Source organism: Zalophus californianus, chromosome 1, assembly GCF_009762305.2.
Source record: "Zalophus californianus isolate mZalCal1 chromosome 1, mZalCal1.pri.v2, whole genome shotgun sequence".
Taxonomy (NCBI): Eukaryota; Metazoa; Chordata; class Mammalia; order Carnivora; family Otariidae; genus Zalophus; species Zalophus californianus.
In genome coordinates this window covers 59979570-60007109 of record NC_045595.1, presented here as the reverse complement: position 1 = coordinate 60007109, position 27540 = coordinate 59979570, and the positions used below count along the sequence as shown (strand labels likewise).

The 27540-nt window shown below is 38.6% G+C and overlaps 2 protein-coding genes across 8 annotated transcripts in view; both read left to right on the top strand.

Moving 5' to 3' along the window:
- The window catches only part of LOC113917169 (zinc finger protein 197), a 32491-nt gene extending 13405 nt beyond the window's left edge, over positions 1-19086 (top strand). For 2 of the 5 annotated variants that reach the window (XM_027584801.1, XM_027584800.1), the window contains exons 2-6: positions 791-1269; positions 2463-2622; positions 2995-3086; positions 3369-3495; positions 12850-19086. In XM_027584801.1, coding sequence (XP_027440602.1) covers positions 871-1269; positions 2463-2622; positions 2995-3086; positions 3369-3495; positions 12850-15167 — 3096 coding nt within the window. In that variant the 5' untranslated portion in view covers positions 791-870 and the 3' untranslated portion in view covers positions 15168-19086. Of the gene's footprint in view, positions 1-790; positions 1270-2200; positions 2345-2462; positions 2623-2994; positions 3087-3368; positions 3496-12849 lie in introns of those variants that run through there. The other 3 variants (XM_035721979.1, XM_027584799.1, XM_027584802.1) reach the window with 2 other exon arrangements.
- Positions 1-27540, top strand: part of ZNF35 (zinc finger protein 35) — a 42183-nt gene that overhangs the window by 5016 nt on the left and 9627 nt on the right. Inside the window, exons 2-4 of one of the 3 annotated variants that reach the window (XM_027584812.2) lie at positions 19153-19353; positions 21383-21698; positions 22673-22817. In XM_027584812.2, coding sequence (XP_027440613.1) covers positions 21507-21698; positions 22673-22817 — 337 coding nt within the window. In that variant the 5' untranslated portion in view covers positions 19153-19353; positions 21383-21506. Of the gene's footprint in view, positions 1-19152; positions 19354-19390; positions 19751-21379; positions 21699-22672; positions 22818-27540 lie in introns of those variants that run through there. The other 2 variants (XM_027584811.2, XM_027584813.2) reach the window with 2 other exon arrangements.

Genomic DNA, 27540 nt, shown 5'->3' with positions numbered 1-27540 from the left:
TTGGTGCAGTTGATCAGAAGAACATCTCTGGTTTTGTCTTTTCTGATTTTACAAATTTTATGTTTTGTAATAGGAAAAATAAATGTTATTTCTTAAAAAAAGATTTTTAGAGAGCCACAAGCCTAAGTTTTGTATAATAAAAGTCAAATTTATCTAAATATTTTGATTGATGTAATGAACAATTTTCAGAGAATTCAAAGTATGTATAGTAAAGCTAACTGAGTTCAGCCTTTCTTTCTTAACTGAGGTGTTAGGATTTTGTCTCGTGTATCAGGATTAAGACCTTACTTGTTGACTATACAGAACATAGGAAAGAGTTCTAGTTATAGAAAGATAATAACCGACATTTGAGCCCATATACCAGGCACTGTTCAAAACTTGAAATGTATGTAAATATCAAATTCTTACACAAGGCTATACAGTAGGACCTATTATTACCCCATTCTTCAGGTTAAGAAACAGACTCAGAAGTGGGGTAACTTGTTCAGGGTCACACAGGAGTAGCCAGGATGCCCATTGTTAGAGTGGTAGATAAAGATTTATTGTAATTAGGTGGAGGAGATATTGTGAATAAAGACTAAAGGGATTTCATGACTTTGGTTGCAGCAGTGGTCTGGGTAGCATGAATGTCTGTGTCCTTAAAGCCTTGGGCAGGGGCTTCTGTCAGAGGAGGCACTGCCCGGAACCTAGAACCTTGCATTTAGGAAGGTTCTCTTCGTCACTGGAAACTGACTGGGATCTGGAAATCTTGGTTATTGCTTTGGGTTAACTTTATCAATGATTTCTTGAGGTCTTCTAGATGATATTCTCTAAGCTTTAAGGAAGAAGTCAAGCAAGGATTGAAGGGGCCTGGAGAGGAGCCTTTCCTAAATGACAACAATGACAAGAGAAAATTGGGCCCACAATGCTCTGAGACAAGAGGGTCTTGTTAAAGGGAAGGATGATACCTGGAAATGGGGAACCAGCTTCCAAGGAAGCAGCTCCTCTGTTTGGGAGACCTCCCACCTGCACTTTAGACAGTTACGTTACCATGAGACATCTGGACCCCAGGAAGCACTGAGCCGGCTCCGGGAGCTCTGTCGTCGATGGCTGAGGCCAGAAGCACGTACTAAGGCCCAGATCCTGGAGCTGTTGGTCCTGGAGCAGTTCCTGAGCATCCTGCCTGGGGAGATTCGGACCTGGGTGCAGATCCATCGCCCTGGGAGTGGTGAGGAGGCTGTGGCCCTGGTAGAGGAGCTACAGAAAGACCTCGATGGACCAGCACTAAAAGTGAGAAAGGGGGAGGGGAGAGATTTGGGATGGAAGGAAGGAGAGAATTAAGGCAGGGCAAGCTGGGCTGGAGGGTGATCCTGTAATTTTTGTAAACAATTTATAGCTCATTAGCAACTGTAATGCTTATTACAGCAGGTTAATGAGCTATTTCAGATTTTAGAAAGCTGCAGAGAAATGGATTTATGATTGGCATCTTGGGTCTAATTCAGAATTAGTACACTTTATCCCTCTGGGTGATGCTTGCTAATGCAGAGTTTGGTTGATTATGTTTCTAAGTGTTCCCCTAAACAGAAGCATATGTATTGTTTGTATAAGTTTGTTAGGAATGATGATGTAAGCTTGGAGTATAAAAGGCAATGGGACAGTAAGAATGAAGCTTTCTAAATCTGGCAGGACCTCCCCATGTGTGCCCCTACTGGGAATTATGTGGGCCAAGGGATTGTGTTGAGATATTTACTTCTGGAAAGATTTTATATCCTTGATCATTAAATTGGGATCTTAATATATTTCGTAGTGTGTGTGAGATCTCTTTCTGTCAGTCTGTAGTCCACCAGAAACATTTGTATATAAGAAGTCTGAAACCTAACTTAAAACTTGGGAGTGGCACCAAGGATGGGCTTGTTTATTTTAATCATAAAAATGAAGATTTTTAGAGCTGTATATTTCATTACAAGGCACTAATCCATCCTTATTTGAGAGAGAGGAAAGTGGAGGCAGAGAAAGGTTTGCTGGATTGCCTTATGTCAGACATCTAGGTAGCAGCAAAACCATGTGTCTAGACTCTGGTGTTCCTTCTGTTGGAGCAAGAACGGATAATAAAGGGGTAAATAAGTAGAAGAGTGTATTGAACCCAGTCTAATCTAAAACCAGGTCTGAAGCTAAGACCCATACTCTTAATTATTACTTGTTACTTCCCATTCCCTCCTAGCCCACACCCAGATCTCGCTTCTGTTTCCACCGTTCTGTTCAGTCTCAGTGGGAGAGGTCACCAGTGCCATGAGTGGGGCTAGAGGGCCAGCTCCATTGTTCTCAAGGCAAAGCTTTACTGCTGTTTTGATGCTCCAGACTTGAGGTGGGTCTCTGATCTCACAGTTCGAGATTGTGGGTAGAAAGAGGTCCATAGTGGTTAGGTGAGCCCGTTTTCTGGAGGTACAAGAAAAGTCAGCTTATTTTGTTTTGCTTGTTCCTAGGTTCCAGTTCTTGTTCAGGACCAGGACATTCTGCAGGAAGGGATGAACACTCCAGGAACAGCAGTACCTCATGCACCCATTGGCAGCTGCATAGCAACTGAAATTTGCCAAAATCCTTTTACTGACCCAGTGATGTTCAATCTTCAGGATCCACAACATGGTACTTAGTGATCCTGGCTTTGGACTTTCTCAGGCTCTTTATTATGGCTCCTCCTCCAACTTGCAGTTAGTTGCCTCCTCTCCTGTCTTGTATATGAAACCCTTATGGTACCAGGTTCTTTCTGTTATTCCCCCACCTATCCTTTCCTGGGTCCCTGTAACCTTTTATCCATTCTTATTGCTGTTCTTTTATTATTCCAGTCCTTCACATGGGGGTTACTCAGAAGAGGTTTGTAAGTCATTTTATAGCCATCATTGTCTAGTCCTGGGAGTTCTGGGTCTTTCTGAATTCCTTGTTTGTAGAAGAAATGGGACTTGGATTAGTGGTCAGGAACAGCAGTAATTTCACGTGCAGCTTTTGCTCCTTCTTCAGATTCTCCTGGCCCTGAAGCTTCTGCCCTTTCCCAGGAAGAGAACCCAAGAAATCAATTAATGGCCCTCATGCTCCTAACAGCCCAGCCCCAGGTAGGTTTGCATTCTTTTTCCTTCCTAAGGCCCTCTCTGCACTACCAAACTATGGCTGAGGTGTCCTCTGTCATCCTGGTGTTTGGGGCCCAATCAGTTCCTATCTGTAAATCACAGTCCATGTGATTGGAAGGTAGACTTTATGTGGGGTTTCCTTATGTCTCTCTGATAGCCCTTGCTTGCCTCATGGCCTCATAATGTGTCCTTACCCAGAAGTGCAAGGAACTTTTCAGTAGGGGAGCTCCTGGGCATGGATAATCTCACACATACCTGTTATTTCAGGAGTTGGTGATGTTTGAGGAAGTGTCAGTATGCTTTACTTCAGAGGAATGGGAGTGTCTGGGCCCGATTCAGAGGGCTTTATACTGGGATGTGATGTTGGAGAACTATGGAAATGTGACCTCCCTAGGTAAGGACTCTTTCTTCCCATCATTCTTACCTTTATTTCATTAGCCTTTGTTTTCTGATTATGAAAGTAGTATATACTTATTTTGGAAAACATAGAATATTAGAAGAGAATACAACTTAAACCCACTCTTGTAGACAACTACTATCAAAATTTTGACATATTACCTGTTTTTTCCTGAGTTTTTTTTATTGGCTACATAATTTGTGCCATAATTTAGCCATTTCCTTATTTTAGATAATTTCTGTAATAATCATCTGTCTCTGTACCTAAGGTCTTTCTTTATTTCTCATTATTTTTTTATTTTTTATTTTTTTTTTAAAGATTTTATTTATTTATCATGAGAGACAGAGGGGGAGAGAGAGAGAAGCAGAGGGAGAAGCAGGCTTCCAAGGAGCAGGGAGCCCGATGCGGGACTTGATCCCAGGACCCTGGGATCATGACCTGAGCCAAAGGCAGACGCTCAACCATCTGAGCCACCCAGGCGCCCTCTCATTATTTTCTTAGAAGTAGAATTACTAGGCCTAAGTGTTTGAATTATTTTAAGGTTCTTCTTTCATACTGCCAAATTGCTTTCCTTGGTGATCTCTGTCCTCATGGAGAGATACACAGCACTCCTTTTGCTCTGCCTTTATTGGTACTGCGTAATCCCATTCTTTTAAATTGTTGCTGATATGATTTTTTTAAAGTTGTAATATCTTTATTCTCTAGTGGATTTTTATGACTAGTAATAAAGTAAGAATTTTTTTTTAAAGATTTTATTTATTTATTTGACAGAGGGAGACACAGTAGGAGAGGGAACACCACAAGCAGGGGGAATGGGAGAGGGAGAAGCAGGCTTCCCACTGAGCAGGGAGCCCTAAGCGGGGCTCGATCCCACGACACTGGGATCATGACCTGAGCCTAAGGCAGATGCTTAACGACTGAGCCACTCAGGCACCCCTAAAGTAAGAACATTTAAAAAATATTTAGTAGCCATTTGTGCTTCCAGCAAACATGAAAATATCTATCATGTGATAGCAACTGTGGAAATGATTCTGCCCTTAAGTAGCTTATCACAATTGGGGAGATGAGCATAGAAAGAATAAACAAGGCACAGTAAAATAATTGGTATAAGAGTGTGATAAACCTTTTAAGATGGAAATGAAGAGGACAAAACAACCAATACCATTCCTCCTGAGATTAGGAAAGGCCATAAAGGAGGTAGCTTTGTGCTGGACTTTGAAGAAAAAGGTAAGATTTTGTTTGGACAAATACACATTAAAAATTGAGGAATCAACTAATTCACTGACCTAATTTAGACTGAAATACAGATTTATAGTATCAGTTTAAATAGCTGCATACTATTCCATTGTTTGTGTATCATGCTTTACATTGACAACTTTATGATACTGAATTTCTATTCAAGAACATTACATGCCTTTCCATTTGTTCAGCACTGCTTTTATGTTTCAGGCCTGTTTTAAAATTGTCTTCATCTGGATCTTGCATAGTTCAGGATAATTGATTCTTTGGAATTAGAATCTTCTGATGTTTTCTCATTGACTATAATGTACATATATGAAAATACTGATTTTTTTCGTATGTTGCAGCCTTATTATTTTAATTGTTTATAGTAATTTATACTGTAAATATTTACACTTAATGAGAATATATCTTTTGCTATCTTAGATGTGCCAATTGTGGGCCAAACATTCTGTAGATTTTATATTTTGATACATGTTACCAAACTGCTTTCTACCAATGATGTACCAACTTACTTTCCCATGAAAAGAGCAAAAGAGGGCCCATCTCCCTTATATGTGCTTATGATTTGGTCAGTGTTTTAAATCTCTGCTAGGTAGATGACAGATACTATTTTTTGTTTTTCATTTCTTTGATTATTAGTGTGGTGGAAATCTTCTCACATTTATTGGTCATTTCACCCCTATTCATAGCCTTTCTACATAGTTCTTTTATTTATGAGAACTACCCTTTTGTCAAGTATTGCGTATGTTTTTCCCATTTGTTTGCCTTTCAGCATTATTTATGAGTTGTTATTTTTAAGCCTTAGGAAATCTTTTATGTAGTATTAAATTTAGCAGTATTTTCCTTTATGGTCTTTGTGGTCTTCTCAGTAAAATTATTTTTATTTGTTTATTTTTAAGATTTTATTTATTTAGAGAGAGTGTGTGCAAGCAGGGGAGGGGAAGGGGCAGAGAGAGAGGAAGAATCTCAAGCAGATTCCATGTTGAGCACAGGGCCCATTGTGGGGCTCGATCCCATGACCCTGAGATCATGACCTGAGCCAAAATCAAGAGTCAGACACTTAACCGACTGAGCCACCCAGGCGTCCCAGTAAAATTATTTTTTTTAAATCACTTGTATTGTTTTCAGATACTTTTATTGTTTACTTTTTATTTTTAAGCTTTACTCAATCTAAAATTTATCTTGATATATAGAATGACATATGAATCCAATTTGTTTCTTTGTTTTTTAACCCAAGTGGCTTTTAGTAGTTGTAATGCTATTTACTCAATAATCCATCTTTTCAAGAATTTAAAAATATGTTTTATGAGTAAATTGGTGAATTTTATGAAAAACACTCACCATGGGTCCATATAACTCATGCTATAAGCCAAAATAAATTCTAGATGGGTCTAAGAGTTAAACTAAAAAAAAAAGAGAAGAAAATGGAATTGCTTCTTTAGTCTAGCTCTTTGAGGAAGGAGAAGTTTGAATCAATTTTAACAAATAAGATATGCTTCACCTGCAATATTGTTGGAACTTTAGCAAGCCGATACCTGAGGGTTTATGCCTTTTGACCTAGTGATTTTCATTTGAGGATGATACCTTAAAGAAATGGTTCAGAAAGAGGAAAATAAGTAACATGTCTAAGGATAGTACCAGCAAAGTATTTATAAATGGTTAAAAGTTGGGCACAACCTAATTCCCCGAGATAGAGAAAGTACTAAGCAAACCGTTGTGTTTGACTTGGAGTTATACTGTGACACTATCAAATATGACAATTCTGCACTCAATTTCCATGCATTGATAAACTATTTGGTAGAAAAGCGGATTCTCAGATGGCTTGCACACACTGTTTCAGTATGTAAAAGATTTGTATATGTTTTATTTAAGGGATTGGAATAGAATTTGAGGGAAATTCAGGAAATATTGAGTACTTCCCATATGTTAAGCTTAACCCCTGCCTTCAAACATTCAAGTTGGAGTGGTAGACATTTATACTAATAATTACAATACAGTGTGACAAATGCTGTGTAATAAAAGTGTGCACAAGTGTGGGAGCCCATAGGAGCTTGTGATAGTAGGAGCAGGAGAGTGGGGGCAGGGGTGGGTGGCTAAGGGAAAGATTTACATGGGGTGACTTTTTATTTTAATAACAGTTTTATTGAGCTATAATTCACCCATTTAAAGGTTACAGTGCAGTGGTTGTTAGTAATACACAGAACTGTGTGACCATCACCACAATTAATTTTAGAATAGTTCATCACCCCAAAGAGAAGCCTTGTACCATATAGCAGTCAAATTCATTTCACCCAACTGCCCCTCCAACCCAGCCTTAGGCAACCATTAATCTGCTTTCTATCTCTCTAGATTTGCCTTTTCTATGGACATTTTATATAAATGGAATCATACAGTATGTGGTCTTTTGTGACTGCTTTTACTTAGCATAATGTTCTCAAGGTTCATCCATATTGTGGCAGGTATTAATACTTTATTCGTTTTAATGCTGAATATTCTCTTGTGTGTATATATATCACATTTTATTGATTCATCATTTGATGGACATTTAAAAATTTTGTTTCCACCTTTGAGCTGTATAAATAACACTGCTGTGAATATTTGTGCACAAGTTTTTGTGTGGATGTATGTTTTCATTTCTCTTGGATATATACCAAGGAGTGGAATACCTGGGTGTTCTGTGAAAATATTCACAACAGCTGCATCTTGGTTTCTAAAAGGAAAGAAAACTTTATTATTATAGAAACCTAATAGAAACAGAAGAAAGGAATCTACACATAAATGAGAGTAATAGTAAGCAATAAATGAGAATAAGACAAAGCTACATTAGTCAGGTACACAACATCCAAACTCATTAGCTGGGGAAGCCCCATGGAGACAGCCTGGCTCAGTCCAGATTGAGAAGCTTGGGCGGAGCATCCTCCACTCAGGTGAGACTTTCCAACTGACCATCCCCATAAGGGCCATATTTATAGGGCAGATGATGGGGTCTGAAGTTAAACATTTGTTCACCTATGTGCAGTTTGGAGTGAGCTGCGTTTCTGTGTTACCATGTTTTTATATTTTCAAGGAGCCTGGGCTATATTTTCAAGGAGGCTACTTACCTCCCCTCCTGGGTTACATTCTGGGGAGCCAGCCCTGCTTTGTAGGAGGAGGGGATGTGAGTCAAGATTTGTAACTCTTGGCGTCCAGAAGAGTCAGTTCTGACCTGGAGGCCAGATAATATAGTTTAAATAATGAGGTTTCCAAGGTTATTCATATAGCCTGAGTCTCAGAAACAGCATTCTGTAGCCTGCCTGCATACATTCAGGTCTAGGTTGTTGGTTATGCAAGACGAATCACAGAAACATCCATCCTTATAAAACACTGGGTCAAATGGTAACTCTGTTTAATCATATGAGGAGCTGACAGACTGTTCCAAAGTTGCTGCACCATTTTACACTCTCACCATTGGTATATAAGGGTTTCAGTTTCTCCAGATCTTTTTTTTTTTAAGATTTTATTTATTTATATGAGAGAGAGCACAAGAAGGGGGAGGGTCAGAGGGAGAAGTGAAGCAGACTCCCTGCTGAGCGGGGAGCATGATGCAGGGCTCCGTCCTGGGACTCCGGGATCATGACCTGAGCTGAAGGCAGATGCTTAACTGACTGAGCCACCCAGGCGCCCCGCAGTTTCTCCAGATTTTCCCCAGCATTTACAATCTTTAATAATTTAATAATTTATAATCTTTCTGATTCTAGCCATCCTGGTGGATCTAAAAAGATGACTCATTGTGGTTTTCATTTGCATTTTCCTGATGACTAAAGATGTTGTGCAACTTTTCATGTGTTTATTGGTTGTATGTCTTTGAAGAAATGTCTTTTCAGATTCTTTGCCTATCTTTTAATTGGGTTGTCTTTTTGTTGAGTTGTAGGAGTTTGTATGTATATATATATATATATATATTAAAGATTTTATTTGAGAGAGAGAGAGAATGAGAGAGAGAACACAGGAAGGGGGAGGGTCAGAGGGAGAAGCAGACTCCCTGCTGAGCAGGGAACCTGATGTGGGGCTCAGTCCTGGGACTCCAGGATCATGACCTGAGCCAAGGGCAGTCCCTTAACCAACTGAGCCACCCAGGCGCCCTGGAGTTTATATATTTTAGATACAAATACCTTATCAGGTATGGGACTTTCAAGTATTTTCTCCCATTCTGTGAGTGTCTTTTCACTTTCTCAGTGATATCCTTTGAAGCACAAAAGTTACTAATTTTGATGAATTTCAATTTATCCTTTCTTTTGTTGCTTGTGCTTTACTGTCACATCTAAGAAACTATTGCCTAATTCAAGGTCATGGAGATTTATGTATGCGTTTTCTTTTAAGAGTTTTATAGTTTCAGTTCTTAGTTTTGTTCTTTGATCCATTTTGAGTTAGTTTTTGTATGTGTATAAGGGTCCAACTTCATTCTTTCCATGTCTCAGCATCATGTCTCAGCACCATTCCATTATCTCAGCAGCATTTTTCCCCCACTGAATTGTTTTGGTACCCTTTTGAGAATCAGTTAACCATAAATGTGGAGGCTTATTTCTGGACTCTCAATTCTGTTCCTTTGATTATATGTCTATCCTTATGTCACTGGAACCCTGTCTTATTACTGTTGCTTTGAAGTACATTTTAAAATCAAGAAGTGTGAGCCCTTCAATTGTGGTTCTTCTTTTTCAGTATTATTTTAGTTATTCTAGGCTTGTTGAGTTTCCATATCAATTTTAGTATTAGCTTGTCAATTTCTGAAGAAGCCAGGGGATTTATGATAGGGATGATTGCACTGAATTTATAGATCAATGTGGGGATTATTGCCATTTTAACAGTATTAAATCTTCCAATCCATGAACATGGAATATGTTTTCATTTATTTAGTCTTTAACTTCATTTAACAGTGTTTCGTAGTTTTCAGAGTATAAGTTTTGTACTACTTTTTAAAATTTATTCCTGTCTTTTATTCTTTTTTATGCTGTTATTTCTTAATTTCCTTTTAAGATTGTTCAGTGCTATTATGTAGAAATCCCACTGTTTTTTGTTTATTGATCTTGTGTCCTACAACCTTGCCGTACTTACTTAGTTTTAACAGTTTTTTTGGTAGATTCTTTAGGATTTTCTACATATAAGATCTTGTCATCTGCAAACAGGTAGTTTTACTTCTTCCTTTTCAATCTGGATGACTTTTATTTCTTTCTGTTGCCTAATTGCTTTGACTGAAACCTGCAGTCTGTGTTGCATAGAAGTGGCAAGAACAGAAATCTTTTTCTTGTTGAGAGTTCTTAGAGAGAAATCATCAATTGTTCACCATTAAGTATGATGTTAGCTTTGGATTTTTTTGTAGTTTTTGGCTGAAGAACTTTATCACATTGAAGAAGTTCCCCTTCTATTCCTACTTTGTCAAGTGTTTTATTCATGAAGGGGTATTGGATTTTATCAGATGCTTTTTCTGCATCTATTGAGATGATTATGTGATTTTTGTCATTCATTACATTATGTAATTAATTGATTTTCCAATATTATACCAAACTGCATTTCTGTGATAAATCTCACTCGGTCATGGTGTATAATTTTTTTTCATGTGTTGCTGGATTAGGTTGGCTAGTATTTTGTTGAGGATTTTCATGTCTATATTCATAAGGTCTATTTGTAGTTTTCTTTCTTTTCTTTTTTCTTTTTTTTTTATGATGTCTTTGTCTGGTTTTGGTATCAGGGTAATACTGGTCTCATAGAGTGAGTTGTGAAGTGTTCCCAACTCTTCTGTTTATTGGAAGAGTTTGTGAAAAATTGGTATTCTTTTAATGTTTGATAGAATTCATCAGTGAAGCACTCTGGGCCTGGGCTATTCTTTGTGGGTGGTTTTTTGATTACTGACTCAATTTCTTTATTTTTTAGAGATCTATTGACATTCTCTATATCTTGAGTCAGTTTTAGTAATTTGCGTCCTTCTAGGAATTTGCCCATTTCATCTTAAATTGTCCAATTTATTTGCACAGAATCATTTCTAGCATTCCCTTAGAATCCTTTTTATTTCTGTAATATTTGGTAATATCTAGAGGGGGTGATTTTTGGGCTTATTTTTAAGGGTGTGGGTATTGGGCTTGTAGTGAATTGGGAAAAGGAAGAACAGTTCAGGAAGAGAATTGCTTTCTCTGTCAGATAAAGAAGTAAAATCTTTAAAAAATTTTTATTTATTTGAGAGAGATGGAGAGAGAAAGAGAGCACAAGCAGGGGGGAGGGGCAGAGGGAGAGGGAGAAGCAGACTCCTCACTGAGCAGGGAGTCCAATGTGGGACTCAGATCCCAGGACCCTGGGATCATGACCTGAGCCGAAAGCAGACACTTAAACCAACTGAGCCACCCAGGCGCCCTCTTTTTTTAAGAATTTTAATCATATTTTTTTCCTTTCAAGACATTTAGAATACTGAATATGTATTTTAAGGCATTTCTGTCTTTCTGTTTTTGTTTTTGTTTTTAAGTAAACTCTGTGCCCAATGTGAGGCTCAAACTCACAATCCCAAGATCAGGATTTGCATGCTCTACAACTGAGCCAGCCAGGTGCCCCCAAAATTGCTAATTTCTTAACCATTTTTCATCTCAGTAAACCACTTGCAACACTTCCACTTCTTAAAAACTCTTCTACTTCTTTAAAACACTTCTACTTCCTTAAAGAGAATCTTCCTGAAACCAGCATCCTGCTTAAACCTTGAAACCAATCACTGTGGATGAGGAAACTGGAATACCAGTATTGGATAGGACACATGCCCATCCCTATAGTCAGGTGAAGTAGTGTGATTGGCAGTCCTGCCTGAATCCTGGAAAAAGGGGCAGTTGAGATATGTAAATCTGACCTAAGAATGTAGTTCAGGTTGACATTTATTAGGTATTTTCTATCCTCACCCTCTCATAAATTAAATTTATAATGAAGTAAAATAGCTATTTCTTTCCTATGTCTTTTCTCTCTATTTGGGTAGAAGAACAGTGTTGTTATCCTCTAATAGAAGATAATATTACTATTATTCACATTATTTTACTTACTAGATAATTTGGGGAACAAGTTCATGATTTCTCCTTACATTTGGATGGTGAAAGTAAGTTGCTAAAACATTTTCAAAAAGATAATTTCACATTTTACAATATTTGAGAATGTTGGAGTAGAAAGGGACTGGCAATTTACTAGTTCAGCCACATCATTTTATAGATGTATTATGTTTTTAAAATGTCTCTATTTTTTTTCATTCTGTATTTCTTCTTACATATGTATATATTTTTTTTAAGATTTTCATTTATTTATTTTAGAGAGAGAGCAAGCGGGGGAAGGGAGAGGGACAAGCAGACTCCATGCTGAGTGCAGAGCCTGATGTGGGGCTCAATCTCATTTGGGGCTCAATCTCATGACCCTGAGATCATGACCTGAACTGAAATCAAGAGTCAGATGCTTAACCAACTGAGCCACCCAGGCGCCCCTCTTCCTTTTTATATTTAGTTGAATCTAACTCAGTCCTGATGTTTTCCATTTCTCAATTTTAAAAGGAATAGTGGGAGTTATAGATGAATTCTAAGCATTAAGTTGCTTTTTAGTGGATTTTTTCCCTGTAGGTTACTTTGCTTTCAAGTAATTAAAAAATATTCACTTGACTCTTCAAAAATTAAAGATTGTTTTAGGGTCCTGACATATATTTTCTCTCCTTTAGAGTTCCCATCTTCCTAGCAAGAAGAAAATAAAGAGACAATTCTTTATAAGTCTAATGATTCTCCCTGTTCCATCCAGCTTCCTGAGCCTCATGTCTGAACCACCTACGCATGATCCCATGTTCTCTCTCTGGTTCTTCCTTATATCTGTTTACTCAACATCATTTATATTTTTCCATCTGCTCCCTGAAGACAAGGAGCTTAGAAGTGTCCGAGTGAGTTCTGTGTTAAAACACAACCTTGTCAGTGTAGTATTCTGCTTTGTATTTTCATTTAATGAAAAGTGTCTTCTTTTTGTATTCATATGAAAGTGTACCCTACTGGCTTGTTTTAAAGTCATTTGAAGATCTTATTCTTACTAACACAGGGACATGGTAACATTTGCATTTTTAATTCCTTTTACCAGAATGGGAGACCATGACTGAGAATGAGGAGGTGACACCAAAGCCAAGCATTTCTCAAAGAGCCGATTCTCAGAAAGGAACATCCAAAAGACTTCAGGGAGGTGTTCCTCAGACCCTAGATTTTGAGGAAGCATGTGAATGGCAAGTTTTGGCAAGTCATTGGGGAACTAAAACAGGGGAAAGGGATACCCTAAAGAAAGTTTCCGTCTGTGAAAGAGCTAAGAAGAAAAGAACGCTACCAGAAAAACAAGGCCAAAAGTGGAAGGAATTTGGAGAAAGCTTGACTTCAGGTTCAGCTCTTTCTGAAAGTTTAATAGGTACTGAAGGAAAGAAGTTTTATAAATGTGATATATGTTGTAAACATTTCAATAAAATCTCCCATCTTATAAACCATCGGAGAATCCACACTGGTGAGAAACCTCATAAATGTAAAGAGTGTGGAAAAGGCTTTATTCAGCGCTCAAGCCTTCTAATGCATTTACGGAACCATTCTGGGGAGAAACCTTATAAATGTAATGAATGTGGGAAAGCCTTCTCTCAAAGTGCTTATCTTCTAAACCATCAGAGAATCCACACGGGGGAGAAGCCTTATAAATGTAAGGAGTGTGGAAAGGGCTTCTATAGGCATTCAGGCCTTATTATACATCTAAGGCGCCATTCTGGGGAGAGACCTTATAAATGTAATGAATGTGGGAAAGTTTTCTCTCAGAATGCTTACCTCATTGACCATCAGAGGCTCCACAAAGGGGAAGAACCTTATAAATGTAACAAGTGTCAGAAAGCTTTCATTCTGAAAAAGAGCCTCATTCTGCACCAGAGAATCCACTCTGGGGAAAAGCCCTACAAATGTGATGAATGTGGAAAAACCTTTGCTCAGACCACTTACCTTGTTGACCATCAGCGGCTCCACAGTACAGAGAACCCATACAAATGTAAAGAATGTGGAAAAGTTTTCATTCGAAGCAAAAGCCTCCTCTTACACCAGAGAGTACACACAGAAAAGAAGACTTTTGGTTGTAAAAAATGTGGGAAGATTTTCAATTCAAAGGCAAATCTAATTGACCATAAGAGGATGCATAGCAGAGAGAAGCCATATAAATGTACTGAATGTGGGAAAGCGTTCACTCAGAGTGCTTATCTTTTTGACCACCAGAGACTCCACAATGGAGAGAAACCTTACGAATGTAATGAGTGTGGGAAAGTTTTCATTCTAAAGAAGAGCCTCATTTTACATCAGAGGTTCCATACTGGAGAGAATCTCTATGAATGTAAAGACTGTGGCAAGGTCTTTGGTTCTAACAGAAACCTCATTGACCATGAGAGACTACACAATGGGGAGAAGCCCTATGAATGTCGAGAGTGTGGGAAGACTTTCATCATGAGTAAAAGTTTCATGGTCCATCAGAAACTACATACACAGGAGAAATCCTACAAATGTGAGGATTGTGGGAAGGCTTTTAGTTATAATTCAAGCCTGCTTGTACATCGGAGAATCCACACTGGAGAAAAGCCCTTTGAATGCAGTGAGTGTGGAAGAGCTTTCAGTTCTAACAGAAACCTCATTGAACATAAGAGAATCCACAGTGGTGAGAAACCCTATGAGTGTAATGAGTGTGGTAAATGCTTCATTTTGAAGAAAAGCCTCATTGGACACCAGCGGATTCACACAAGGGAAAAATCTTATAAATGCAGTGACTGTGGGAAAGTCTTCAGTTACCGCTCAAACCTTATAGCCCATCAGAGAATCCACACTGGTGAGAAGCCCTATGCATGTAATGAGTGTGGGAAAGGCTTTACTTACAACAGAAACCTCATTGAACATCAAAGAATTCACAGTGGGGAAAAAACCTATGAATGTCATATATGTAGAAAAGTTCTTACCTCTAGTAGAAATCTTATGGTACATCAAAGAATCCACACTGGAGAGAAGCCTTATAAATGTAATGAGTGTGGAAAAGACTTCAGTCAGAATAAAAACCTTGTTGTACATCAGAGGATGCACACTGGGGAAAAACCATATGAGTGTGAGAAGTGTAGAAAATCTTTTACTTCTAAGAGGAATTTAGTTGGCCACCAGAGAATCCATACAGGGGAGAAACCGTATGGGTGTAATGATTGTAGTAAAGTTTTTAGGCAGAGAAAAAACCTTACTGTACATCAGAAAATTCATACAGATGGAAAACTTTGTGAATGTGATGAGTCTGAAAAAGAATTCTCTCAGACTTCAAACCTTCATCTTCAACAAGAAATCCATAATGTGGAGGAATTCTCTTGGCTCCAAAGTGCCAACGAGTCCAAGACAGACATTCAGAAAATCTAGTGTCATTTGTAAAATGGGATAAAATCCCTGCCTACCTAAGTAACTGTTAGACAAATGGCAGTGTATGGTCCTTGCAAGGAAAAAATTCATGATTGACCCTTTTGTAGACAAATGATTTGCATGTGAAAGAATGTTAATCTAGGCTTTCAAGACTACATAAACCAAATTCTAGTTAAAGAATATTATGTCCCAGACCGTTTGTTATGACTCTGGAAAGGGACCTTAGAGCACTTGAAGGCTCTGAAGAACCTTATGAGATGTAATGATGTAGTTGTAAGTGATAGCAAAAATATCTTTGTATTAAGAAATGGACATTGTTTCTGAAAATGTGTATATTGTACATTTTAAAAATAGCATCACTGCTACAAAAAAGTCTCTATTGACCATATCGAGACAGGTCAGACATGGAGTTGAGTGGGCAAGAGTCTGCTGTTTGAGGACAACTTAAGAAGAGTACTAGATTTGGAATTAGAAGACGGAGGTTTGGGTCCTGGCTCTTTCTCTTACTAGCTATGTGATGATGTTAAGTCAGCCTCTAGGCCTCAGTTTCTCTGTCAGTCAAGTGTTGACATAATGCTTTCTTAAAAGGGCTTGAGGATTAAGTGAAAGGATGGTTGTGAACATACTTTGTGAAATAATTTAGTTGTCAATAAAGTTGGGTAAAAGAGGTATGGTCAAAATCTAGAACATGGCATAATATAATGTTTGTTCATTACGTCAATATTAGGACTCAGAACTTCAAAAATACTCATTTTAAGAGGAAGTATGGTGGATAGCTTACTTTGGGTTTAATAGTCTAAGAAGACTTTTTAAAAAGATAGCTTTCAGAATTTGATGGGATTAATAGATAATATGCCTAGTTTGTTTCGATGGTAAAATACTGGCTTGTTATGGAAAAACAATATTATGTCCAGCTGTTAACACTGAAGCCAGGAAAATTATTTTTCAACCTTCAGATTTGAAACCTGGCAGATGTAGAATGTCAAAGTGGAAGGACAGTCCTGCGTTGCTTTCCTTGTTCATAGGGAAAAATCCTTAACTCCAACCCCTGAGCTAATGATCCCTGCCACTTTATTCTCAGTTCTAATCAACATTTCACCATTGCTGACATATGAAAGCTTGTTACTCAAGAAACAACATTCTGTTCCAGTACTCAGCTTACTAATAAGTTTCACAAGAACCAAGTCCTTAAAGCTCTGATTAAATCAATTCAGAATCCACCCCTGAGTGGTCAGGCCCATTACTGCCTGTGAACCAATCATTCATTCAGTCTGTTCTCTTTTGTACATTTGTAGATTTAATTCATCCTATATTCTTGAGTTGCTAATTTTATATTGTAATTCTCAAAGCTCCCAATTCTGCAGCTGGACTATAAATACCTTAATATCCAGATTGTGTTTCTAATAGTAGCATTGAACTGATGTGTTGATAAATGTTAACTAATTCAACCTCAGAGTTCCTTGAGGTCTGGTTCCTCATTAGACTGAAAGGTAAACAAGAGTGAAAAATGGAAGGGCTCAAGATTTAAAGTCTTAAGACCTGGGTATAAGTCAGCTTCTGCCACTTTCCTTGGACAGATGCCTTTATTACTTGGAGCCTTGATTTCCTCATCTGTATAACAGGAGGGAGAATATCTACCTCACAAAGTTGTTACGAGGTAATGAATATGGAGATGCTTTGTATCTGTGCTATAGAAGAATCACTACAGATTATGTAATTACAAAGGGAAAGATGTACTTTAACAGAGAAGCTGGCCTTCACCTCTTAACCATCACTAAGACCAAGACAACCTACATTATCTGCCTCCTCATGTGATGCAATAAGCCAGAAGTGTAACCTGAATTTATCAAGCTTCTTAGACCTAATTGCCATTTTACAGGAAATACAGAAAACAGACGAACAAGATAAATGACACAAGAAAATTTAGAACAGGGACTATTGTAAAGAAAACTGCACTGGATTCTTCAAAAATATGAAAAAGGAAGGGGGTGATAATTGTTGAAGCTGGTTGAATGTTGGGAGTTAATTGTACTGATCTCTGCTTTTGTATATGTGTTAAATTTTCCAGAATGAAAGGTATAAAAAGTGGGTGAGGGAGGTTGTTTTTAAAAGATACTGAAGAACCATAAGACACTAAGAGCCAGAGATAGACTCACACAAATGCCCAATTGATTTTTGGCAAAGGTTGAACAATTCGGTAAAAGGGATAGCTTTTTCAACAAATGCTGCTGGTGGAATTTGATATCCATAGGCAAATATCCATCCATCCATCCATCCATCCATCCATCCATCCATAGTCAGGAGCTAGGACTAAGCAAGGAACTCTTAAATTTACATCAAAAGTAGGCTCCATAAAAGGAAAAATGATAAATTGGACCTCATCACAATTAAAATAGTTTGCTCTACAAAAAAAAAAAAAAAAAAAAACTTTTTAAGAGTGGTAAGACATTACAGACTTGGGGAAAATATTTGTAAATCATATATCCAACAGGATTTGTATCTATCCTATATAAAGAAATCTCAAAACTCAACAATAATAAGTAGATTCATTCGTTTAGAAAATGGACAAAAGACGTAGACATTTCACCAAAATATAGATAGCAAATAAACAAATGAAAAGATATTCACCATCATTAGCCAGTAGAGAAATACAAGTTAAAAAAAATGACTGCACACGTGTCAGAATAGCTTAAAAAAAGAAAAACAATGTTATTAAATCTTGGCAAGGATGCAGAGAAACAGTCTTTGTCTGTTGCTGGGAATGTTAAATGATACACCCACTCTGGAAAACAGTTTGGCAGTTTCTTACAAAACCAAACATGCACTTATGATATGACCCAGTATTTGTACTCCTGAATATTTACCCCCAGAGAAATGAAAACTTAATTCAGACAAACATATGTACATGACTGTTCATAGCAGTTTTATTTGTAATAGTCAAAATCTGTAAGTAACCCAAAATAGCTTCAACAAGTGGCCAAAACAGTATTCTATTTATACCATGAATACTTATACTCCGCAATAAAATGGAATGACCCATTCCTGCAATGAAAAGTGAATTTCAAGAAAATTATGCCGAGTGAAAAATCCAATCTCAAAAGGTGGTATTCTGTATGATTCTACTTATATAATATTCTAAAATGACAAAACTATATAGAGATGAAAGATTAGTGGTTGCCAGAGGTTGGGGATGGTGGGAGGGGACAGGAGGGAGAGAGAGGGGTAGCACTTAGGAAGGTCTTTGTGATGTTGGAACAGTTGTGTGTCTTGATTGTGGTAGTGATTATACAAATACACATGATAAAATGAGGTAGAAGTCTACACAAACATTGTACCAGTGTCAACTTCCTGATTTTTATGTTAAATGATGATTATGTAAATTGTACCTGTTGAGGGAAACTGGGGGAAGGGTATTTTTCCAACTTCCTGTGAATTGTTAAATTCAAAGTAAAAGGTAAAACAAGACCCTAAAAAAGCCATAACCAAATGCATTGTGAAACCGATTTGAAAACAAAATGATGAAAATACATATTTTAGGGTAGTTGGGGAGATTTGAATATGACTGAATATTAGATGATATTAGGAAATTGTTAATTTTCTTACCATATGTAATGGTATAACGTTTGGAGAATATTAAAGGATGCATTTTGAAGAGTTCGGAATGAAGTGTTGATTACAACTTTAAAGTATTTTTCAGTGTATAGAGAGAGATAAGGAAAAGGTAGTCAAGTGTTGAGTCCAGATGCAGGATACAGGTATTCATGGTACCATACTTTGACCTTTTCTGTACCGTTTGTATTTTCAAATAAAACGTTTGAGGCAAAATTGTCAGGGCTTTCTACAGACAAATGCTTTCTGGCTTCAGGCTCCTGCGTATGCGCCTCGCGTAACTACTGCCAAGTCAGGGGATGTACCCTTCCCTGAAGCTCAGGGCCACAGTACACCTGCACCCTCCTAAACACTTGCTCCCATCCCTGGTCCGCAGCAATATTGGACACCCATCGAGAAGACAGCACCTCCGACGTTCCTAGAGAGGCCAGCCTGGAGACTTGGGAAGCCGGAAGCCCGTCTCGAGGCACTTCCTGTCCGCTCATTGTTCTCGCGCCGGCAGGCGCAGGACGGCGGAGTCTGCGGGCCTTTCGCTATAGAGCACGGGAGCTCCGGTCGGGCGTCTTCTATGAACACGGTCAGTGGGGTTGGCGGTGGTGGGGACGGATGTCGCGGGCGCGGGAGGGGCCATCCCAGGGGCGGACTGCCGCGACCTCCCCTCGAGGGGTCCAGGCTTGTCTGTCCCTAGGGCGGCTCCGCGTCCCACCACTTCAGAAACACGGCTGCCTCCTACCGGGGGTCTGGCCTGGGGGACCTTGGAGACGGACAACACCAGGGCCCAGGCTCACCCCAGGAACAGGGCTGTTTGGGGTATGAAGGGGGAGGAGGTGGGCTGCCACATTTGGAAATAGGGAAAGGACACTGAAAGGGAAGCCCTTGATAGGGAACTCGGTGCTGTCAGGGGTGGAGGCGATGTGAGTTTTGTCAGCAGTCCGGTAAGAATGCTGGAAGTAGGCAGTCTTGCCTATACACAGGTGAGATGAGTGTTAAGGGCCTTCGTACATGGTAGAATTCAGCTAATCATGGAAAGAATAATCCTCCAGAATTGAGAATTGTTGCAGGAGTGAAAGTGGTATTGTTTAAGAAATTCAGCGTGTACAGTAAATTCACAGTAAGTTGACATAGGAGAAAGCATGTGATTACTTCAATAATAGCAGAAGGGGACTTAATAAAATTTAGCACTTTTTCCCCCAAAAAAACATCTGAAGGGGAATAGAAAAATCTTAATTTCTTCATAATAAACTAAACTAGTAAGATCGTTTTACTTACAAATTAAACGACAACAAAGATCCACTGGCTTGCCTATGATAAAAAGGGTGTTAAGTTGGTGGTGGTGTGATTTGATGTGATCCTTTTAGAAAGCAATTTGGCACTGTATATCAACCATGAAATCCTTAAACCAGTAATCCCTCTATTCTGAAGGAATAATTCAGCAGAAGAAAAAACTATTTGCACAGGAAAAATTTTAACATTAATTGTTAAGAGTATAAACTGGAAACAAAACTCCTTTTACTAAAGCAATGGCTCATAAATAGGGTTGGTTAAGTTATAATATAGTTACAATTTAGAATACTATGCCAGAATGAGGTAGGTCTGTATGTACTTATGTTGAAAGATCTATCTAAGACTATGGAATAGTGTGAGAAATATAGAAATTGAGTTTAAATGCTGAAAAATGCATGAGTGTAATGTAATCTCTTGGGAAAATAAGCAATATATGTAAAGGTGTACATTATCTGTATGGAAATGCATTATCTGTATGGAAAAACACTGATGACTGATAATTACTGTGTGTGTGTGTGTAGGACATATATTTATTTATACATATTTCTGTGTTGATCCTTTTTGGATGAGAATGACAGATTAGGAGAATTAATACTATAGGTTTTTGTATGTATAGCTACTAAAAATGATAAGCATGAAGAATGGTAACATAAAACATCTTTTTTTTATCTTAAGACTAATACAAGGCATTTGGAAGAAATGGAAAAAAATAAACAAACAAAAAGAAGCTCAAAACTACCTGTAAATAAATACATCACCTAGAGATGACCACCCCTAAATGGTGTCTAGACTCTCATTCTTTTTCTTGAGATTCTTTACTTTATGCTATTGTGTATCTTTGGCGATAAAAAAAAACCTCTTTGTGTTGTAATATTCCTTCTTAAAAAAAAGTGGTGATAATTGTGAAAATATATATCCCCATAGTTAAAAAACAAAAAATTTAATAAGTCGTAATTGTCAGTGTGGTTGAAGGTTTTCCCTTAAAAGAAATATCTTAGATTCGGTGCTATAGCTCTTTGGAGGTGGACTAGGGCTGTTATTTCTTAGTCATTTTCTGTATTTTTCAAGTTTTACAATAAAAATACATTAACTCTATAATCAGGAAAATCAATAAACACTATATAAAGGTGTTTGTAATGTGGTTATTATGGGAATAAATTACATGTTTGCAGTTGAACCCTCTCCATCCTATGAGGGAGGAGTAGAGCAGACTCTTGCTATAGTGGCTGCTGCCTAGGCACTGGTGAAATTGGCCAGTGGGCTTAATGGCATCCAGGCAAACCTCTGCTTGATGTTAACAATGTTTTCTGGTTTTTCAGTAGACAGTCTTCATCTTGGCCCTGGGAAGAAACTCAAGAAGAAGCTTTTGAAACTTAAAGATTAGATGGGGCTTGACCTCTGCTGGGCAGCCCCCAGCTATAAGAGTTCTTGTCCTGAGCAAAGAAGATGACTGCACAACTGAGAGAGGCCATGGCCTTAGCCCCCTGGGGCTCAGCGACAGTGAAAAAGGAAGAGGAAGAGGAAGAAGACTTCCTAGGTCAGACATCCAGCCAACAAGTGCACTCTGAGAACACCAAAGCCTGGGCTCCTGGGGAAGGTCCTCAGACAGGCCTTGATATATCAGAACAGGAGGAAAAGGTAAATAATGTTCTGGGAAGAAAGTGGGAGGAGAGACCTGAAGACCTCAAGTGGTTTCAGGGGGGACTATGTCCCTCTGCTTCCACACCTGGAGTATTATTTTCTGTCTAGGGCTCTGGCCTTTAGGCCTTTGGAATATAATAGAAACAGTCTCTTCTGATTGAGGGGACATTTAGTGCTTTCTGTAAACCAGTGGTTCTCAAACCTTGCTACACAGAATTAATTGGGGAGCTTTTTATAAAATTGTGATGCTCATGCCATAGTTGGTTCCAATTAAATGAGAATCTTGGGGTGGCACCCAGACATCTGTGTTTTTTAAAAACCTTTCAGGTGACTCCAGTCAGGATCTGATAGCTCTAACCTGTGCTTCTCAAATTTTAATATGATTTAATATCTCAAATTTTAATCACCAGGAGGTCTTGTTAAAATGCAGATTCTGATTCAGAAGGTCTGGGTTAAGATTCTATACTTCTCACAAGCTCCCAGGTGTTGGTAATCTATGGGTTGTACTTCGAGTAGTGAGGATATACACTATACTGTGCTCCATAATGTTTTCAAATACTGCTCCTTACCATCACTAGACAGACGAGACTGAGGTTCCCCAAAGATCATACTCTTGCTTCTCTGATCCTTAGACCTCAGAAAACTCTAGCCTGGAAAATCTCCCCATATGCTCTTTTTATCATGCACTCCCTGGCAAGCTAGTTTTGGATGCCAGAGTGGGCAATGAAGTGAAATCAAAGTGATAGAGAAGAAAGTTGCAGCCTTGATTGTCTATCTGACTCATGTTGGGGATCAGAGAAGACTCTGACTTTATTTTCCTTTTTTGTTGTTTAAAAAAAAAGTTAAAAAATTAAAAAAACATATTTTATGGTCTGCAGGAATAGGTACTTATGTTATCCTCGTGAAAACTAATCATACCACCTCCTACTAACAATCGCCTCATAAACTGACCTGTGCTTTCTTGTCTCTAGGGTCCAAACATGTTCTGGGACATGGCTGTCATCCTGAAAGCAACACAGGAGACACCTGCTGCCTCAGCCATTGGCAGCTATTCATTACCAGGGACTCTGGCCAAGAGTGAGATACTGGAGACTCATGGGATTATGACCTCTCTAGGTAAAGTTTAACTCCCTGATTCAGAATCTGACCACTGGGTTTCTCAAAAATCTCTTCAGAGACTTGAAGAAACATAGAGTATTGAGGTATTGAAACTATCAGGGAGAGCTGGATAGAGGAATGCCAAAAGATGCCCATGCATTTGTCACAGGAAATGGTTTATTTTGCAGTCTTAAGACACCGGACAAACACAGGTGAACTCCAAATTCACCTTTAAATCACATTTACTGATTAGCAAGTTTCATATCTATTCACACATGAAGACACATCTTCTTCATGTGCTTTGTGTTTATCATTAGTTGGTGAGCCTGGAAGAGAAGCTAGCTAAGGTAAGAAGGGTCAGTTTTTGTGGTGATTTTGAGGAACTGTCCTGGACATGTTCTGTTTTTATAGATCTTTGTGCAGATTCCAGAGGATTTTGAGCAGGTGTGTCAACTATATTGATGTTCAAAGCTAGGTCTTCATGGATGTACAGATGACTGGCTTATCACCTAGTTCTTTCTCTAAGCTGGGACTCAGGATGTGTCTGACTAGCAATGGCAGAAGCTTACCTATGGAGGAGTGACATGTAACTATGGGTCAAGAATATGGTAGTCATGGGTCCTGTGTTGTAGAAGTAGTCTCTGGATGATTGCCAAGTTCCTTCTGGCACTCACATTCTATAAGTCTGCCTGGTACAGAGCTACATCTGAATATTTTGAACCCACTCTGCTCTCTAACCCATTTCTCAGACTGACCACTTTCTTAAACCAGTATTGTGGGAAATGTTAGGATTATCACCTTTCATTGTCTTGTCTGTTCTTTAATCATTCCCCCCGTCAGCAGCTTCTGTTGCCCACTTTTCTGCTCTCTATTTAATTCTCTCTGGTACATTCTGTGTATTATCACTTATTTTCTGTTTCCTTGCTTTAGCAGTCATTCACTGTCTTAACTCCAGCACTGGCACCCATCCATCAGGAATGGTCACTGTTTTCCTTCTTTGCCTCTTACCTTAAGACCCTGTTCCCAGCCAAAATTTACCTTTTGAGTGCTGCCAGCTATTTGCATAGCAGCCCATAGCAATGACATGAGCTCTAGGAATTAAGAGAAAGATGCGAATGTAGTTGCTGCCCTGCCTTTGATAACTCTGTGACCTTGAACAAGTCCTTTCTCTCTCAACCTCCATTTCCTGTTCTGTCAACTGGGATGTATTCATTCAGTAAATACAGGATTTTTGGGGGGGCCTGCTTTCTATGTGCTGGGTAGTGTTATAGGTAAGACATAGTCTTGCCCTTTTTTTTTTTTAGCTCCCACACAGGTGAAAGAGAATAGTTTTATCTTGATGATAAAATCATATAATATACATGAACATGTTTTAGAAATTTTGATGTGTTACTGGTGGGTAACATTTGAGAGAGTTTTATCTACAGTTTCCTATGTATTAATTACTATTGGATTTATTAAAGTTTATACATTTAAAACCAAATTTTTAAGCATTTAAACATCTTATTTTTATTTTACTTATACATCTAGAAAAATTTTTATAAAAATAAGAATATTTGTACTTTTTCTTTAATTCATGTTTAGTTAAGGCTCAGGTTTTACAGATTAATTTTTTAAAACTTTTAAAGCATTTTGCTCCACCTACATATCAATTTCTTTATATAAAAATTTCCTCATTTTTATTCTCAAATAAAAATATGTAAAATGTATTAAGTTTCAAATTTAATATATCTAATTTTTTTTTTAAGATTTTATTTATTTATTTGACAGACACAGCGAGAGAGGGAACACAAGCAGGGGGAGTGGAAGAGGGAGAAGCAGGCTTCCTGCTGAGCAGGAAGCCCAATGCTGGGCTTGATCCCAGGACCCTGGGATCATGACCTGAGCCGAAGGCAGATGCCCAACGACTGAGCCACCCAGGCGTCCATAATATATCTAATTCTGTAAAACATTTCAAACACCTAAGTAGATAGACATTCTAATCTTATGTATAAAATCTTGATAAACACACGACTTTTATAAATCTAATAAATTTGTAATGACTTACAAATTTAGTAAATTAAATCACCTTTCATCTATTATAATACAGTCACCAGCTAAGATGGCAGACTTGTATAGAATTCCAGATCTCTTTTTTAAAAAATGAAAGAAAAGTATTGATTTCAAAAGCTACTACTTTGCCTATCCTCTGGTTGATTACAAGTGCATTTTGAGTTTATTTCTGTACTTGGGTTACAGTAATCCTTCAAGATCCAAAAAAGGAAAAATACCATCTCAAACAAGCCAGAGGTACAGGTTCTACACTATTGGCTAATTAATAACCCAAGGGGATTTGAGCTTGAGTACACAGAATGAACCTTCTTTCCTTTTCTTAAACCCTGGGCATTGGCCAAGATCCTAGCTCTTACTTCATCCCTGTGATGAAACTGTTAAAATAACCACTACATGGAGACCCTTGTAGGCCACAGTTGTACCTGCTTCTATAATAATTTTGACAGCATGATGCAAATAAAAAGAGTTGTTTCTGTTACTGATTCTAGTTGGTTCAGTAATTCCCACCAGTCTTCCCTTTCATGTTTTTCTAGTGTTCTAAATCTCATGGTAAAAAGGGTAAGAGTGAAGTCAGGGGATGGAAGTGAGGTCATAGACTGAAGTATTCTTGGACTTTGTTCTAGTTGGAGAGATGCTTAGTGGGGATGGGAGCCTCCCCCCCCCACCCGCCGTATAAGTAATGCAGGGCTAAAGCAAAGGAGGAGATGGAAAAAAACAGGAGGGAGATTTAGAAGGGAGAAAAATTAGGTGAGATGTACGGGATAAAGAAAGTAGAGAACATAAAAGAGAAGAAAGTAATGAGCAAAAGAAAAGCAGAAGAGACATGAAACCATTACAAGGGAAAAATCAGAATATTTCACACACACTGATTTTTAAAATAAAAACCAAGAGAGGAGAGATGAAGAGGCAGTAGGGGAAAGGGATAGTGGGGAAAAAAGTAATATATGGAGACAGATGGTGACTATACTTAAGGTGGTAAGCATGGAATGTATATATGGAATTGTTGAATTAACATGTACACTTGGAACTAATATAAGACTGTACGTTAATTATACTTCAGTTAAAAAAATAAAGAGAAAAAAATGATGTAAGGGCAGTTAAACTACAGGGAGAAAAATAGAATAGCTATGAGAAAGATAACAGAAGAGTAGTAATGAAATAACTGGAAAAAGACTAACAGTTCAGAATTTGTTATCACATTCAGTGCTCTGCTATACAGCCCCTCAGGCATTGCCTTTTTCCAACATCACCCATCTTATCTGAATGATTGTGAGGGGAGTGTCATGTAACTATTGTCTTAACCAGGCAGCCATAATGGGCTGTTTCCCTGCGCCCCATGATGCTTTGTATCCCAACATCCCTCTCTCACTCACTCATCTCCTACGTTGGAGAGTTGCCTGGTCTGTGCTGGTCGGATGTTTTGTAGATGCTGGATTCTCCCCTCTGCAGTTGCTGCATGATCTGCAGCTCACAGCTTTCCTGCTTCTAAGCTGACACCAGTAGGAATATCTCCTCCTCTGAGAGGCTTGCCTCCTTCTGCTGTTCACCCTTGTTTCTTGTGCCTTATCTGGGTAGTGCTCCTGAGCTTGGTATAATTCAAATACTGTTGAAAGGTTCGCTCTACCAACACTAGGCTGCATGGGTGCACATTCTTGGGTCAAGGGTAGTAGGGGTGGAGAGGAGACAAACATAAAGAATTATGTTACTGACTGCAGGACCCCTTTTCTGACACCATTAGGGTTCTGAGGCAATGTAGAGCAGCCAGACACTAGTCAAGAGTTTTAAAACTTCAGGATGTTTTGGTGTTTTTATGATATTGGCATAATGGAGCAGCCTCTACAATGTCTCAGACTTAGAAAGGCCAGCTTTCCTTGACACAAAGCGAAGCTGTTTGCTCAACACAAGGGTTCAGCTGTTTACTCTGTTTACATTCTTTAGTCCCTTCTAGGGTTGCCATCTATCACCATAAAACTCCTATGTCCTAAGGTTCGTCTTTGCTCCTGGGCCCCAACACTTGGACCCACAGCTCTAGTTGTCCAGCTCAAAGTCAACTGCAGACCCTCACAGAGCCACTTCCTATGCCCCAAGGCTGTTTTCAGGCATTGCTGTAGAGTAACTCAGTTAATCTCATGGTTTTATGGGCTAGATACTGTTATTGTCCCTAATTTGGAGATAAGGAAACTGAGGCACAGAGAAGTTAAGTTACTAGCCCATAGTCATGCAGCTGGTAAGTGGCAGAGCAGGTGTTTGAAAACAAGCAGTCTGGCTCCACAATCCATGTTCTTAACCTCTATGCTGCATAGCCTCTCAATGTTTCAGGTACTCTCAGCTGTTCTGGTCCTTTTGGCATCCACTGTGACCCATTCTTATCCTTTCTTTGATATCCAGCTTCCTCATACACAAAAGTCTAAGTTACATAGATCTTCATTTCCAGGGACGGAATCTCCCTAATTAATTGGTGGGTTGTAAGCAATCCACACTAAGTGGCTAAGGTAAGGAGGCAAGCCTGGGGAGAGATTGGTGTCTTTCATAACTGGTCTTAATTGTAAGATCATTCATCACACAACCAGGAGAGCTGTCTGGAGATGGCTTTCCTGGCATGAGGCAGTGAGTTGGATATCTAATGGAGGTAAGTGGAAGTGCTGGAAAATCCATAAATCAGTGGATTCTGCTCTGGGTGTGGGGGAGA